Source organism: Syzygium oleosum, unplaced genomic scaffold (assembly GCF_021117445.2).
Source record: "Syzygium oleosum isolate NSW1041296 unplaced genomic scaffold, Sole_v2.1 Sole_v2.03, whole genome shotgun sequence".
Lineage (NCBI taxonomy): Eukaryota > Viridiplantae > Streptophyta > Magnoliopsida > Myrtales > Myrtaceae > Syzygium > Syzygium oleosum.
The window spans coordinates 9,638,619-9,652,986 of NW_026607487.1; the positions used below are offsets into that span (position 1 = coordinate 9,638,619).

General features: G+C 43.1%; 2 protein-coding genes across 2 annotated transcripts; one reads left to right on the forward strand and one right to left on the reverse strand.

The window, feature by feature from the left end:
* The first annotated feature begins 1,428 nt into the window (after window positions 1-1,428).
* LOC115679144 (uncharacterized) lies at window positions 1,429-3,658 on the forward strand. Its single transcript, XM_030602730.2, has one exon. The coding sequence runs from the start codon at window positions 1,804-1,806 to the stop codon at window positions 3,469-3,471; it is 1,668 nt and encodes a 555-aa protein (XP_030458590.1). The 5' UTR covers window positions 1,429-1,803; the 3' UTR covers window positions 3,472-3,658.
* Window positions 3,659-6,027: 2,369 nt separating this feature from the next.
* Window positions 6,028-9,015, reverse strand: LOC115679285 (pheophytinase, chloroplastic). The gene is made up of 8 exons (XM_030602887.2): window positions 8,684-9,015; window positions 8,452-8,544; window positions 7,730-7,941; window positions 7,161-7,305; window positions 7,007-7,079; window positions 6,757-6,903; window positions 6,521-6,646; window positions 6,028-6,288 (listed from the first exon to the last, which is right to left on the reverse strand). The coding sequence occupies exons 1-8, from the start codon at window positions 8,962-8,964 to the stop codon at window positions 6,208-6,210; spliced, it is 1,158 nt and encodes a 385-aa protein (XP_030458747.1). The 5' UTR covers window positions 8,965-9,015; the 3' UTR covers window positions 6,028-6,207.
* Window positions 9,016-14,368: the final 5,353 nt, after the last annotated feature.

Here is a 14,368-nt window from a genome sequence, read left to right on the forward strand (position 1 = left end):
AAAGAACAACATTGAACAAATTAAAAGTTTATGGACGATATTACATATCAAGTTAAAGTTCATGAACTATTCACGTAGTTATCCATATTGTAAATGACATTATAGACCATTATCGCTTTAGACTTGATAAGAGGAATTTTTATTTTTTAGTTGCTCGAATCATCTATTAATCTACATTAATTAGAAGGGTGGGAGCCATCAAAGAGCCATTAATGATATTGAAAAAAAGAGAATGACTAGAAATAACAAAATGAATGGAAAATGAGTGGAAGTACTAAAAATTATTGCGAAAGTGTAATTGAGTCCTAAAACTTTCAAAAAAGTGCAATCAAGTCCTAAAACTTGTTAAATTGGTTCAATCCAATCTTAAATTTAACATCGTCAATTCGTCTAACGAAAAATGCTGACGTGGCATTTTTAAATGAATTTCTCTCTCCTACATGGCATTTTTTATTATTAATTTATTCAAATCTGATTTAAATTGAAATAAAAAGCTAAAAAGGCTAAAACTTGAAAAAGACAAAACAAAACTGAAAAAAATGAGGAGCTTTGCCAATGGGGTGCCGCCGCCCATCGCTGGAGGGGCTAGCGGAGGTCACTGGCCCTGGGCGAGGGTGGCTGGCCCTTGCCAACCCCAGGCGAGGCCTTGCCGGCTCCGTCAACCTTGAGTGAGGCTTTGCTAGCCCTAGGTGAGGGCTGACAACCCTTGTTAGGCCAGAGCAAGGGCGCCCAGATTTGGGCAACACTGACCCTCACTCGTGGCTTGCGACCATCGCTCACCTTAGGTGAGGCCTCACCAGCCCTAGGCTAGGGTTGGCAACCCTCGCTAGGCCCAAGCAAGCGCCGGCATCACCCAAATTTGGGCGCCCTTGCCCGAGCCTAGTGAGGGTCGTTGGCCCTTGCATGGGGCAGGCGAGGTCCGACCACCCTTGCCCAGGGTCAGCGACCTCCACCGGCCCCTACGGCGATGAGCGGCGGCACCCCACAAGCAAAGCTCATTCTCTTCTTTTTTTTCAATTTTGTTTTGTCTTTTTTAATTTTAGCCTTTTTAGTCTTTTGATTTAATTTAAAACACCGCATAGGAGAGAGAAATTTATTTAAAAATGCTAAGCCCCACGGGTAAAGTTCATTCTCTTCTTCTTTTTCAGTTTTGTTTTGTCTTTTTTAATTTTAGCCTTTTTAGTCTTTTGATTTAATTTAAAACGCCACATAAGAGAGAGAAATTTATTTAAAAATGCTACGTCAGCATTTTCTGTTAGACAAATTGACGGTGTTAATATTAAGACTTGTTTGATAAGTTTTAAGACTTGATTGCACATTTTGAAAATTTTAAGATTCAATTATATTTTCGTAATAAATTTTAAGATTTTTAGCAAACATATCTCAAATGAAAAATGTATCCAAAAAAAAAATTATGTATGTGCTGCCATCAATTTCTTTCATTCTTCTGTATTCGTGTTCTCTTTTGGCTCCGGCGCTCCCTTTCTTCCTCCTCCACCGCTGGCTTAGAAAACAAGGATCCAGAGCCCCTCGGCGAACCCGAAGACACCATTGACCCCCCACCAGCACGAAGCTCGTTCAAGATTTCCACTCACGGCGAGCACAGACTCAAGACTGAACTGAGACACTGAACCAAGATTCGCTCCTACCCATTCGCAAGATCTCTCCCAAGAATCCCATCCTTTTCTCTCGTCGTCAGAGCCTCAGAGGTGAGTGCGCACTGCCCAATTCCTCTCTCTGTGTCAGCTTCGCACGGAATTTGCTGAGGTTGGAGGTCAAGTAGCGGAAGAACAAGAAAGACCCATGAAGGATTCGAGCCCGATCACGGAGCCCATCGGGCAGAACCTGATAAAGCTGATAGGGAACCTCTGCTTCTCCGTGTTCGTGTTCTCCGTGCTCATCTTCACCGTGATCGCCATCACCTACCAGCCCCCGGATCCCTGGCTCGAGTCCGCCCCTGCCCTCACCAGGCTCTTCACCCAGAGCGAGAACGCCACCTTCAAGAACGACAACTCCCTCCTCAACACCGGCGAGGATCTGCAGCTCTCGGCGGCCTCCCCTGATTCCGGGCCGAACCCCATCACCGAGGCCGCCATCGAGAGAGCCGAGGAGGGGATCCTCGGTCCGTCCTCGAAAGCGAACCCGGGTTGCCATGAAATGGCCGGAGGGGCCGTTAATTGCTCCGACCCGCGTATCTTGATCGCGGTCGAGAAGTTCAATTTGCGGGTTTTTAAGTCCATCGTGTTCTTGGAATATCAAGCTCCAGTTAGTGGGTCGAAGCCAGATGAGTGCGATGTAGCTTGGAGGTTCAGGAACAAGAAGGAGAAGTCTTGGAGGAAGTATAGGGATTTTAGGAGGTTTAAGATGGAGATTGGAGACAATTGCGAGTATAAAGTGGCGCATTCCGGTGGTTGGCATTCGGGCATCAATGCTCGTAGACCGAGTAGATCGAATGCCACGAGGGGCACCAGAGCAAAAATTTCGACACCTGTTAGAGACGATGAGATTAACGATACGATTCCGAGCTTGGGATCGGATGCGAACTTTAGGAAGGGGAGGTACTTGTACTATTCGCGTGGTGGGGATTATTGCAAGGAAATGAATCATTATTTGTGGAGTTTTCTGTGTGGATTAGGAGAGGCTATGTACTTAAACCGCACGTTTGTGCTGGATTTGAATATGTGCTTGCCTGCAACTTATAATCCTAGTAATAAGGATGAGGAGGGTAAGGATTTTAGATACTATTTTGACTTCGAACATCTGAAGGAGGTGGCATCGATTGTGGAGGAGAGCGAGTTCCTTAAGGATCAGAAGAGATGGGATAAGAGCCATAAGAAAAAGGTGCCGGTGAGAAAGGTGGCGACATATAAGGTTACCCCAATGCAACTGAGGAAAGATAAGAGTACAATTATATGGAGACAGTTTGATGCTCCAGAACCAGAGAATTACTGGTACAGGGTTTGTGAAGGGCAAGCTGCAAAATACATCCAGAGGCCTTGGCATGCGCTCTGGAAATCAAAGAGATTGATGAATATAGTCTCGGAGATTAGTGGGCGAATGGACTGGGATTTTGATGCAGTACACGTGGTCCGGGGTGAGAAAGCGCAGAATAAAGAGCTCTGGCCTCATCTTGATGCTGACACTTCTCCTGATGCTCTTCTGCTAAAGCTTAAGGGATTGATTGCGCTTTGGAGAAATCTTTACATTGCAACTAACGAGCCTTTTTACAATTACTTTGATAAGTTGAGGTCTCAATACACAGTACACCTGCTTGATGATTACAGGGAATTGTGGTCAAATACAAGCGAGTGGTATAATGAGACAATGCTTCTAAACAAGGGAAGACCTGTAGAATTTGATGGTTACATGAGGGCCGCAGTTGATACAGAGGTCCTCTATAGAGCGAAGACACGTGTGGAGACATTCTATAACCTAACAAAAGATTGCAAGGATGGAATTAATACATGCTGACCAGGTTGGAGAACACTCTTTTCGTTTCTTCCTTTTGTCGTTTCATATCGTTTGCTATGCCTTTTGTCTCTCAATTCTTTCTTTTGAGTGAGAAGGTTGAGTTCATCTTAGCTCATCTTACATGTACCTGTTACTTCATACAGATGCTGAATGCCAATACGATAAACTTGCCGATCTGTTTGTACTATTCTTCAGCTTCATGCAATTTCCTTGTTCTTGGAAATTCCAAGTTGTTGAGTGCTTGAAAGCACTCGCGTCTATATCTGTTATTTGTTCTTCATCTGATGCATGTGCACTTTGTGACTTTTCCTGAATGTACATCGTTTGCTCCAATTTTGCTAATTTAGGTGAGAGAAGTAGAAACAGGATGTGCTAAAATCCTGGTAGGTTATGACGAAATCAATGTGGGGAAGAGAGGGCTTTTTCAACTAAAAGACTGCCCGAATGGGAAAGTATCACCTCGTATCTGTCCCTGACATCTTTATGTTAAATGCTGTATACTGGGTGTCTCAAAGACCCCCCCATCACTTAACTGGCAGATCCCGAGAAGATCAAATTTGATTTTTTGTAGGTTCTGTTCGCAATCCAAGTCATGGTGGAATGTTTGCAATTCTAATTTTTTTTTTCGCATAGTGTATATGTTGCCTACCAATAAGTTGCCGTGCCTGCAGTGCATCTTCCCTCTATTGGATACTATTAAGGATGATGCTCTTAGCTCTTAACATGAATGCTATATTGATATTGTCGTTATATTTGGTGAATTTTGTCAGTACATCGTTGCAAGTGAAACAAATAGACATTTGCCTAATTTGTTGTGACCATCATAGCGTATCCCTGGGGTGGCCCTTTTCTGTAAGTCGAAAAAGACACGAGACCTCAAATTGAAGGAGTTCGCGGATGTTAAACTTCTTTATTGGACTAGGTAATATGTTTGCTAGAGGCAAAAAATGGAGTTCTCTTCCTCTGAAATTTGGCTCCTGATTGGGGAAGAGAAGGAAAGGAGTGAACGTGTCCCTGAATCTCGTTTTCCTCACATCTACAGATGCATAGGAATTGCCTCAAAATCTATCAATGAGGCATCAATGGGTATCGGATGAGAATAGTTAAGTAATGTTAAATATTGCCATTCAAGCTGCTTTGACTCGCTCTTCAAATCAACTGGTGCACGGTTATGATTCTTGATAGGATCAGTTTGCGGTATTGTCAATTAGAAGAAGCAATAGCTCTAAGATTGATCTACTAACAGCCTTAGCTTTATTTCCTTCCTTTTCTGCTCGAATAGAGCAGTTTGCAAAGTACAAAGAAAAACAAACTAATTGCTTGAACATCAATTAATGGAATTCCAGCTTTTCTTGCGCTCTCTTTATGGTGGATTTACCAAGACATTTAGGAAGTTACTATTAGGAAAATGAAAATTACTAACAAAACTGAAAAATCACCATCACTTATTAAAATGACTAAGCATCGATAAAAAATTGTGATTTTAGTCACAGATTTGTAGAATTACCTTTTATCATGGCCTGCTGATCAAGGTTAATGTACAGTTCATGTATCGTACTGCAGAAACAAATACATTTTCTCTATTCATCATAATTCGTGTTTCGGTTTTGGCATGCTGCAAAACAACCATGCATAAATGCAGATGAATCTATTCCTGCAGTAACATGGAGTTCCTACCCTGTCGGGATTAATTTGTCTTTTTGTCTCTCACAGATGTCCTGTTACCCTTTTCAACGAATTTGATACGAGCATTATACTTAAGCTACTATATGTTCAGCTGTTGTTATTGATGTTAGTATAGAAATGCAAATGCCACCAGGGTTGTCCTTTGTATGACACAGAACAACCCACTTTCATAATTCACCATCTACAAAGACTTATTATGTCTTGGCATGTCGATGCCGAAATGAGAAACCCCCGTTAAGCATTAACTTGGTTTTCGAAGTCTCTCTCCAATTTGGGGCGGTTTCATACAGTTCAAGAATTGAAGAGTTGTGTTTTCACCCTTAATCATAATGCAAATCACAAGAAGTGCGCGGTCAGGTCAGGACAAGCTTTGTTCATTGATTGACGGGAAGTGAAAAATCTTGGTTTCAAATGCAAAGCGTGATGTCCATTCAAATCTCCAAGGCTAAGCATGGCAAAAGGACGATTTAGGTACGATGCTTGATGCACCATGCATGCCATCAATTTAGGTACGATGCTTGATTGAGGGGAAGTGAAAAATCTTGGTTTCAAATGCAAAGCGTGATGTTCATTCAAATCTCCCAGGCTAAGCATGGCAAAAGGACGATTTAGGTACGATGCTTGATGCACCATGCATGCCATCAATTGGCCGCCTTAATCTTCCAAATAACATTATCTCGGAAGGTGAGCTGAAACTATCAGATGTCAAATTGGAGTCTCGGGTTTGATTATCGTCCTGAAAATTTACCAACGACATTGATTATAAAACTGTTGCCTTAGTCGAGTAATATTTTTTTTGGTCGAATAATTTAAGTCGTATTATAAGAGCATACAAGGGCGAGAGTGATAAGCCCACATAAGATGAGGTAATATATGAAGAAGTACGCATTCATCAAGAAGCAGTGGCTTGCTTCGCAGCAGCATTTCAGTGCAGTACAAATTGTCACTATTTCTTAAGCATTCTTACACCAATCGTTATGAGGGACACTGAAAAAAAGGAAGGTATCATCTATAATGAATTTCACAAACAAAGAATGGTCTTCCAATTCATTATGTTGATGCAGTTGATCGCGTCGCATGACGAGCCACAAAAGATTCAACGAGTGGGTTTACAAGATGGGGCGCCTCATCCTTCGTATGTGTTGCAAGAGACAAAAGGAAGCCAGTCAGAATGTTTGCAGAAAGTATCAAGTGTCAGAACAAAAGCACAGAACCAGTCGAGTTTCGGCACCCAATCGCAAAGGGAAAATGCTCACAGATGCTCAATAGAACCTCCACATTAATCTTCATCACACAGAGAGAGAGAGAGAGAGAGAGAGAGAGAGAGAGAGAGAGAGAGGGAGAGAGAGAGAGAGAGAGAGACCTGAGGACAGTGACCAACATCAGGGAGCACCACAAAGTCTTCCACAGAGTCGAAACTCCTGAAGGCTCTTCCAAGCTCAATGGGCTCCCATGGATCCTTGTCTCCCCATGCTATCAGAACAGGACACTGACAAAGAGAAGCGACAATAAAAGGAGCTTTTAAGTATCATCACAATCTCTATCTTCTAATGACGACACCGCATAGCTTTTGAGATTGTTAATGAAAAATAAACAGACCTTCACATGCGGCAGTAGTTCTTCCGGAAGTGGACCACCTGAGTAACAAATGAATTCGAGAAAGACATCGACAGCACCGGGCTCAAGTCCTGGTTGAAGGATCTTCTGAACTAATTCATCAGTCACTTGGGAGGTGTCATGGTAGCACTGTGGCAAAGTTCATCAATAGCACTCAACTCAGTGAAAAAGATGAGGCGAAATGCTTTCATTCTGCGCCGTCATGGACTCGGTGCAATTTTAACTTTTTTACCTGGCAAAGGATACTTTTCACAGACTCTGGTGTCGCAACAGAATTGAAGAAGAATTTCCCTACCAATGTATTTCTGTCACAACAGCAACTCGCTTCAGAAATTTAAGACGCTCAGCAAGAGCTTAATCTTCTAAGAAGGGACAATAAGTCTCACCTCAGCAAGTTCTGGAATGATCTGATCAGAGGTCTTCCATACCATGGCTGCTTCTTAATATGAAGCATCCGAAGAGAGATGTTCAGGATGACGATACCCCTACAAATCTGCGGCTGCATCACAGCTGCTTGAAGGCCAACAACTCCTACAATCAGATGGAGAACAGAATCAATGAGAGAGAACATATACTAAGCACACAAATGAATTGTGGTTTAGGTCTCTATTTATCAAGTATATGCATATGCTGAACCATTTATCTGAAGAATGGGGCAAGAATTATCTTCACCATAATCTCACATCACTGCTAAAAAAAAAAGAAAACTTGCCGGCATGAAAATATTGAAGAGCCCAGAGAAGGGGAAATAGATGTTTTATTCCTACAACATAATGTAATGCACCATGAAAAGTACTATACTACCAGTAAAATCAAAATCTGTATATCCCATCCTCATGTTCATCCATCACATCCGCGAAGTGCACTTATCCTTTGATCCTTTTGTTTTCAGATACAAGAATGGAGTTACAGGTGTACACTAAAATTGAGCATAACCGAAGCTAAAGCTCGTTACCTCCAATAGAGTTGCATATAAAAAATGCTTTATCTTTGACCACTTGAACGCTGAAGTCGCTTATCTGTGTCGCCCATGTCTCAAATGTGTAAAACAAATCATCTCCAAAACCACGAGGATTTGGCTTGTCGGAGTATCCATAACCAATCAGATCGATGGCGTATACCCTGTGCGATTTCGCAAGAACTGGAATGTTTTTCCTCCAATGGTCACTGGGGAAAAGGACAGGCACATCAGCAACAGACGCATCAATCTTGATTCGAGAGATAGAAGAAAGTGTACTTAAAATGCACACTAAATGGCATTCGCATGGTTAAACTTTTTCTGTTTTGAAGCATAGGAGATACACCCCACCTGATATTAAACCAGTGTGACTAAATTCCAACAGTTCAAGTAGAGTCTACATGAAACAAATTGTCCCCCTGCTTACTCAATGCATCTAAGGTTCCACAATCTAATCAAGAAATAAATGGTCATACCCAATTTTGTCGCTACTAATAAAACAAATCAGTTTTCACTCAAGTTTCACAGATATTGTCAGACGAGACTCTGCCATAATAACACCAGCAACATCATAGAAGGAATTTCAAGCTCATACGTAGAAAAAGGAACAACATGGGAATAAATGCAGACACAAAACAGAGCAATGTATTGTCAAGCGATCAAAACAATGAATACCTAGCAAATAGTTTGTCTGATAATGAAATGTGAACGGTGTAGACCTGTTCGCTCCAAAACCATGAATCAGAATCAAAGCAGGTCCGCTGTCTCCGCAACACTGATACCGAATCGAATAGCCCCTCCAAGTCCATATTCTGCAACACACACCGAAGGCAAGAAAAGGAGCCCGCTTTTCAGATACTCAAAACCCGAGAAACGAACCGAAACTTCACAACCCAACGATGATTGTGCGTCGCGAAAGCCACACACGTTCCTCGATTCCGCATTACTCACCGGCTCTGGACTTCGAGCTGTGGTGGGTTTGGGGCGTTGTCGTCTCGGACCCGGTCCTGGGTCGTGTGCTCGTTGAGGACGGCATTGGACAGGGACGAGCTCGGAGGAACGGGAGCGCGACGTCGGCGGTATCGGAGGGCGATCAGCTCCGGGGAGCGGTCGGTCTTGCCGAAGGACAAGGAAGGAGCGACCGTGATCTTCCGGCTTCTCCGGTGGGATGGGTCGAACGGGAACTTCAGCTCCGTCGACAGGTGCAGCGTTGGGGAGCTCGTGCTCGCCATGACGCCCACGCCCTTCGACGCTTCCACGGAGAGAAGAGAGAGAGAGAGAGAGAGGCAGTTCGAGCGGTTGTCGTGGAAATGGGTCAAAGTCAAACAATCAGTGGTCGGAAATTCTGCAAGCTCAACGTTCTGCTGGATCCACGTAGCACGGTTTTGCCCTTTCCAATTTGTTTTTTTTTTTTCAAAATAAAAGTCAAATATAGTTTTTACCGAAATTTTGTCGAGTGTCAATTAACGAATGACCGGGGGTGATCATCAAGCTTCTCACCCCTTAGAAGTGGAACTGGGAACCGAGAACCAGCCCATCTGGTTCTGGACCCACTCGGGAATCGGACCGATCCGGTCCCTAGGTGGGTCAAGGAACTGGCCAAATCTCCTTTTTTTTTTTTTTCATATTCCCTGGAAAACTGCAAGTATTGTTGTATAATCTAAACTATTATACGAGTGATGTTAATAAAACAAGCTCTTGATAAGCTAAACATGAACGAACAAAGCTATAAGGAAAAATTCCAAGTAAGGGCCTGAAATGCCTCATTTTATCAAATAAGGGCATAAAATGGACCTTATTTCAAATAAAGGCTTGAAAAGCCATAATTTTCTCAAAATAGGGTATGAAGTGGATCTTGTTTCAAATAAGAACTCGAAGTGGCTATGTTAGTTTCAAAGAAAGGCTTGACTTTCCGGATTATCAAGGGCATTTTCATCATTTGCCTTTTTTTGAATTTTTTTCTTTTTTTTTCCTTTTTTCTTTGTTTTTTTCCTTTTTCTGGTTTTTTCTTTCTTCTTCGCTGGTGGACAGTGATCCGGCACTGGCAATGCCCGGAGAGGGTTGGGCGAGGGTTGCCCTTGCTGAGGCGAGGCCGTCCCTCTCCTGTAGCTTTCGAGGGCGATCTTGCCCACAAGGGTCACGACTCGCCTAGGCGAGGCCGTCCCTTGTTGGTCATTGGCAAGGTGACCCTTGCCCAGCCCTTTTCGGGCATAGCTGGTGGCCGACCACCAGCAAAGAAGAAAGAAAAAACCACAAAAAGGAAAAAATAAAAAAAGAAATGAGAAAAAATATAAAAAAAGTAAAAAATAACTTAAAATTAAAATTGCCTTTGGACAAAAATGCCCTTGATTGGCCCGAATATTCAGCCGGCCGGTGAGGTCAAACTCTTATTTAAAACTGTCATGACTACTTCAGGCCATTATTTGATACAAGGTCCACTTTGAACCATTATTTGGAATTTTCCTAAGCTATAATGATCATCAAGAACCAAGTTTGAGAGGCGTGAAGCCGCGATAGAGGTGTGAGCACTGCATGACTAAGACTAAGAGAAGTGAGAGTGAGAGGGGTGAGCGACGAGCGTACTTGACTGAGTCTGAGCGAAAAAAGAATGGGAATTAGGGTTTTGAAAATTTGGAATAATAAGAATGTAAAAAAAAAATCAATTTGGTCTGAGTGGGTGGGTTCACACTTGGAATCAAGAACTGCGCCGATATGAACCGGCCCTCACCACTGGCTCCAATTACCTTTTTTTAGCTTTTTTAAATTTAATTTATATAAAATTTGTATTAAAAATCAGATTTGGACTAAAACGACGTCATTTTTAACCTTATGTTTTGTGTTTTAGCCACGTAGAAGAGAGAAAATATTTTAAAAAACCATGTCAATATTTTTCGTTAGCCAAGTTAGACGAAATTAACAGAATGACTCAATTGCACCAATTTAACAAATTTTAGGACTTAATTGCACTTTGTATAGATTTTAGGATTCAATTGTACTTTCATGACAAGATTTATAACTTAAAATGCACAAAATGCACATGTACCAAAAAAAAAATTGCTACAAAAGACCCTTTTAGGCTCGTGCCGCCTTGTGTCCTTTAAGTGCCTTGGGCTGCGTCAAGCTAAGGTGTGACATGTCGAGCTAGCCCAGTTGGGATTTGAAGGATTTGAGTTGGACATTAGGTTTCACTCTTGCCAGCGTTTGAATAAGGGAAAAGTACTAAAAAAGTCCAAAACCAATTGCATTGGTATTAGTTATAAATCTTTTAATTTGATCAATTTGTTCATCAACCTTTTCACATTGGTACCAATTGAGTCCATCCAGCCAATTTAGGTCGATAATTACTGAAGTGAATGTCAACCGTCTTATATGGCACAGCTGGCATTGACGCGGACATTTTATTTAATTTTTAAATATTTTATTAATTTTTTCTTCTCTTTTCCTTCTTTTTTTTTCTTTCCTTTCTCTTTTTCCTTTTTTCCTTATTTCACTCTACCAGTCATTAGCCTCTATGTTGGCCAGTGGAGGTCACTGGCTGTCGACAAGGGCGAGGCCCGAGACACCCTCACCACGGCCCTCGCCGACCACAGGCGAGGCCACCTCTCGCTAGAGGCCAGCAAAGGCGGGGACACCCTCACTGGTCACAAGCGAGGCCAGCCTTGACTGGCCTTTGGTGAGGTTGGTCGAGGGGCCTTGCAGGCGGTCAGCGACCTCCGCCGGCCATCACGAAGGTTGGCGTCTAGCGGAGGGAAATAAGAAAAAAAAAAAGAAAAAAAGAGAAAGAAAAGAAAAGGAAAGGAAAAAGAAAAGAAAAAAATTCGAAAAAAATATTTAAAAATTATAAAAAAAGGACGGCCGGCGTCCACTTCAGCAATTTTCGGCCTAAATTGGCCGGATGGACTCAATTGGTACCAATGTGAAAAGGTTTATAACTAAATTGATCCAATCGAAAGGTTTATGACTAAATTGTTATCAATGCAATAGGTTTAATATTTTTTTTGTAATTTTTCCCCCTTGAATAAAATATTTAAACACAATCGACATTAAGCAGACCCGTTTAATAGTGCTTAATTGCTTACCACTAAGATCCCTTATCTCCTTAAACTACAAAGAATAACGTTACGTCCTCAGAGTTTGACAGTGCTTTATATCACGTAAAGATTATAAACCTGAAGTGTTCTCTCGTGTTTCCAAAATCAACCCCCTTTTTTTTAAATATTATTTCGATTATTGTCGGGGAGGGCGATGCTGCTTGGTCGCATTCCTTTCGAAGTTCATTCAAAACGTCCCCGTACAACTTTAATTTGTTAAATTTGTTTTTATAATAAGGGAAATTACTACAAGGCCATCCGTCGTTCAATCCTTTGGCTTCATTTCTCTTCTAATAAAATCCATGACAAATTTTTTTTATCTGTCCCATTTCTAACTTTCCTTACTCTTTGATTTTTGATGTGCCTCTTGTAGAGCACGAAAGTCGAACCCCGCACCTGTAATACGAGCGTCCCCATCCCTCAATCCCTTTACAGCAGGCCGCATGCCTATTAGCAAATGCACAATAATTTGACTGACTTACATATGCTGTTCAGTCTCAATAATTATTTCCAATTTTTTTTTGTGGTTGCCAAAAATTAATAATTATCTCCCATTTGCTGCCGTTTGTGTTGGGCAAGAGCAGTTGGCAAGTACCTTTCCATCACTCCCTTATCTAATTATCAAACCGAAAATCATTGCATTCCAAAATTTCGAACAGTAAATTGATTTCTACTTCTAGCAATCCTTTTCGAATTCCACGCGACTCTTTGCCATCTAACCTTCCCATCTCTCCCCGATCCCGTGTCCGTTTCATTGCCGCGAGCCTCTGCCCCCACCCCCCAATCGGAATTTCCCTTCTTCCTTTCCTGTTCGAACGGGGAGGCGGCCCACATGCGGAATGCCTCTCGCGCCGGGCGGCGGGAACGGGGCCGCGTCCAGGTCGGTCGTCCCCGATCCCGTCCTCAGGCCATCGAACCGGCCGGAGCTCGGGACAGGAATTGTCGTGCCGTTCTCGCAATGGGGGAGAAACCTATCCCCGGCCATCGATTCAACAGGGAAGGTAGGTTCGACAAAAACGACGTCATATATCAAAGACGGACGGACTTTATTTTCGCACACCAAGTGACGCTCAATTGTCACGAGTTTTCCATTAGTATAAAACGAGGTACGGAATGGAATGGTAGGTCGTCGATGCCGAGCCCCCAATGGCATCATCGCATCCTTTTTTGCGTACCTTTTGACTTCGGGGGTATTTGACCGTAGGTTGCCTTGAGTTTGACTGGTAGTCTATTCTCCCATCTTCATATCATCATTATTACTACAATTATTATTGTTACCATTATTTTATTATAGTTGTTGTTATTAATTATTTCACAATTCATTTGCTATAAAGTTCGTCACCGCGCAGGTCTCGAAACTCATAATTTGGGACGACCAAATCCATCGCCCCGGACCACCGCCACCGCCCTCCACTTGCAATTAAGTTTTTGTTCCGCCTCCTCCCTCTTTTAATATTTTCTATGATACCTTAAATCTCACGAGAATATCGAAAACGTAGGAGACGATTCAACACCGACGACGTTTTGTTAATTGTGGATCTTCTCTAGTTGCGCTGTCCTTGTAATCCCAGTCCATCTGAGAAGGTTCCAGCTGGGAAGAGATAAAATGACAGGAGATGCTAACGAGCATAGGGGGGGGGGGGAGATAGCGACATTACTGTATAAATTCACCTGTGTAATGATCTCGTTGAATTTTCAGACAAGAGGCAATTTCAGCAGCGAGCTAGGTACATCAAGAGATGTCACGTAAATGGTGTTACAACCAAGCGGTAATGCGCATATTCGCGCGGTTGCCAAGTGCCGACCGTACAATGTCGCGATCTTATGCCTTCGAGGGTGGAAGCAGCACCGAATACCGGGGAATTCGGCAGATGCAAAAGCCGATTTCCGATCGCCGTACCGACCGGGCCGACTCCCATTTCGACCGTCCCCGAATTTCTTAAAACGGGTTCTCGTAACGCGACCCTAACGTACTTAGATCCTGTCAACGTACCTTTTGGTGATAACGGTATGGGAAGAGTCGGACGTGGTTGCCGAGTGCCGACCGCGCAATGCCGTGATGTTATGCCTTCCATAATGGAAGCAAACACCGAATAGGGGGCAAACTGGATTTTTGATCGCCTTACTGAAGGGGCCTACCTACTCCCGTTTAGACCGTCCCGAATTCTGTAAGACGGGTTTTTCGCATGCGACCCCTAACGTACTTAGATCCTGCCGACGACATACCCTTTCGGAGATGGACAGTACAATAGGAGTCAGATTCTACTTCCAGGAATCTCGTGTCAAAAGCAACGAACCTGGAAGCAGGAGGGGATGTCAAAGAAAGGTTGTTCTGTCTAACATATTCTGACCCATCCGGTTAGAACGTTTGGTTGGCCATTCCAGTGGGTGGGTTGGGGGGGGAGGGGACAACCGGGCGCAGCCGGTAATCCCCCCCGCGATCTACCGGTCAATCCTCGCGGAATCCTGAGGCCCAACGCGCATGCGGGCGCTTCCTTGCCGGGATCTGCCGAGTCCTCCGCGCCCCTCGACCGACTGACACGTG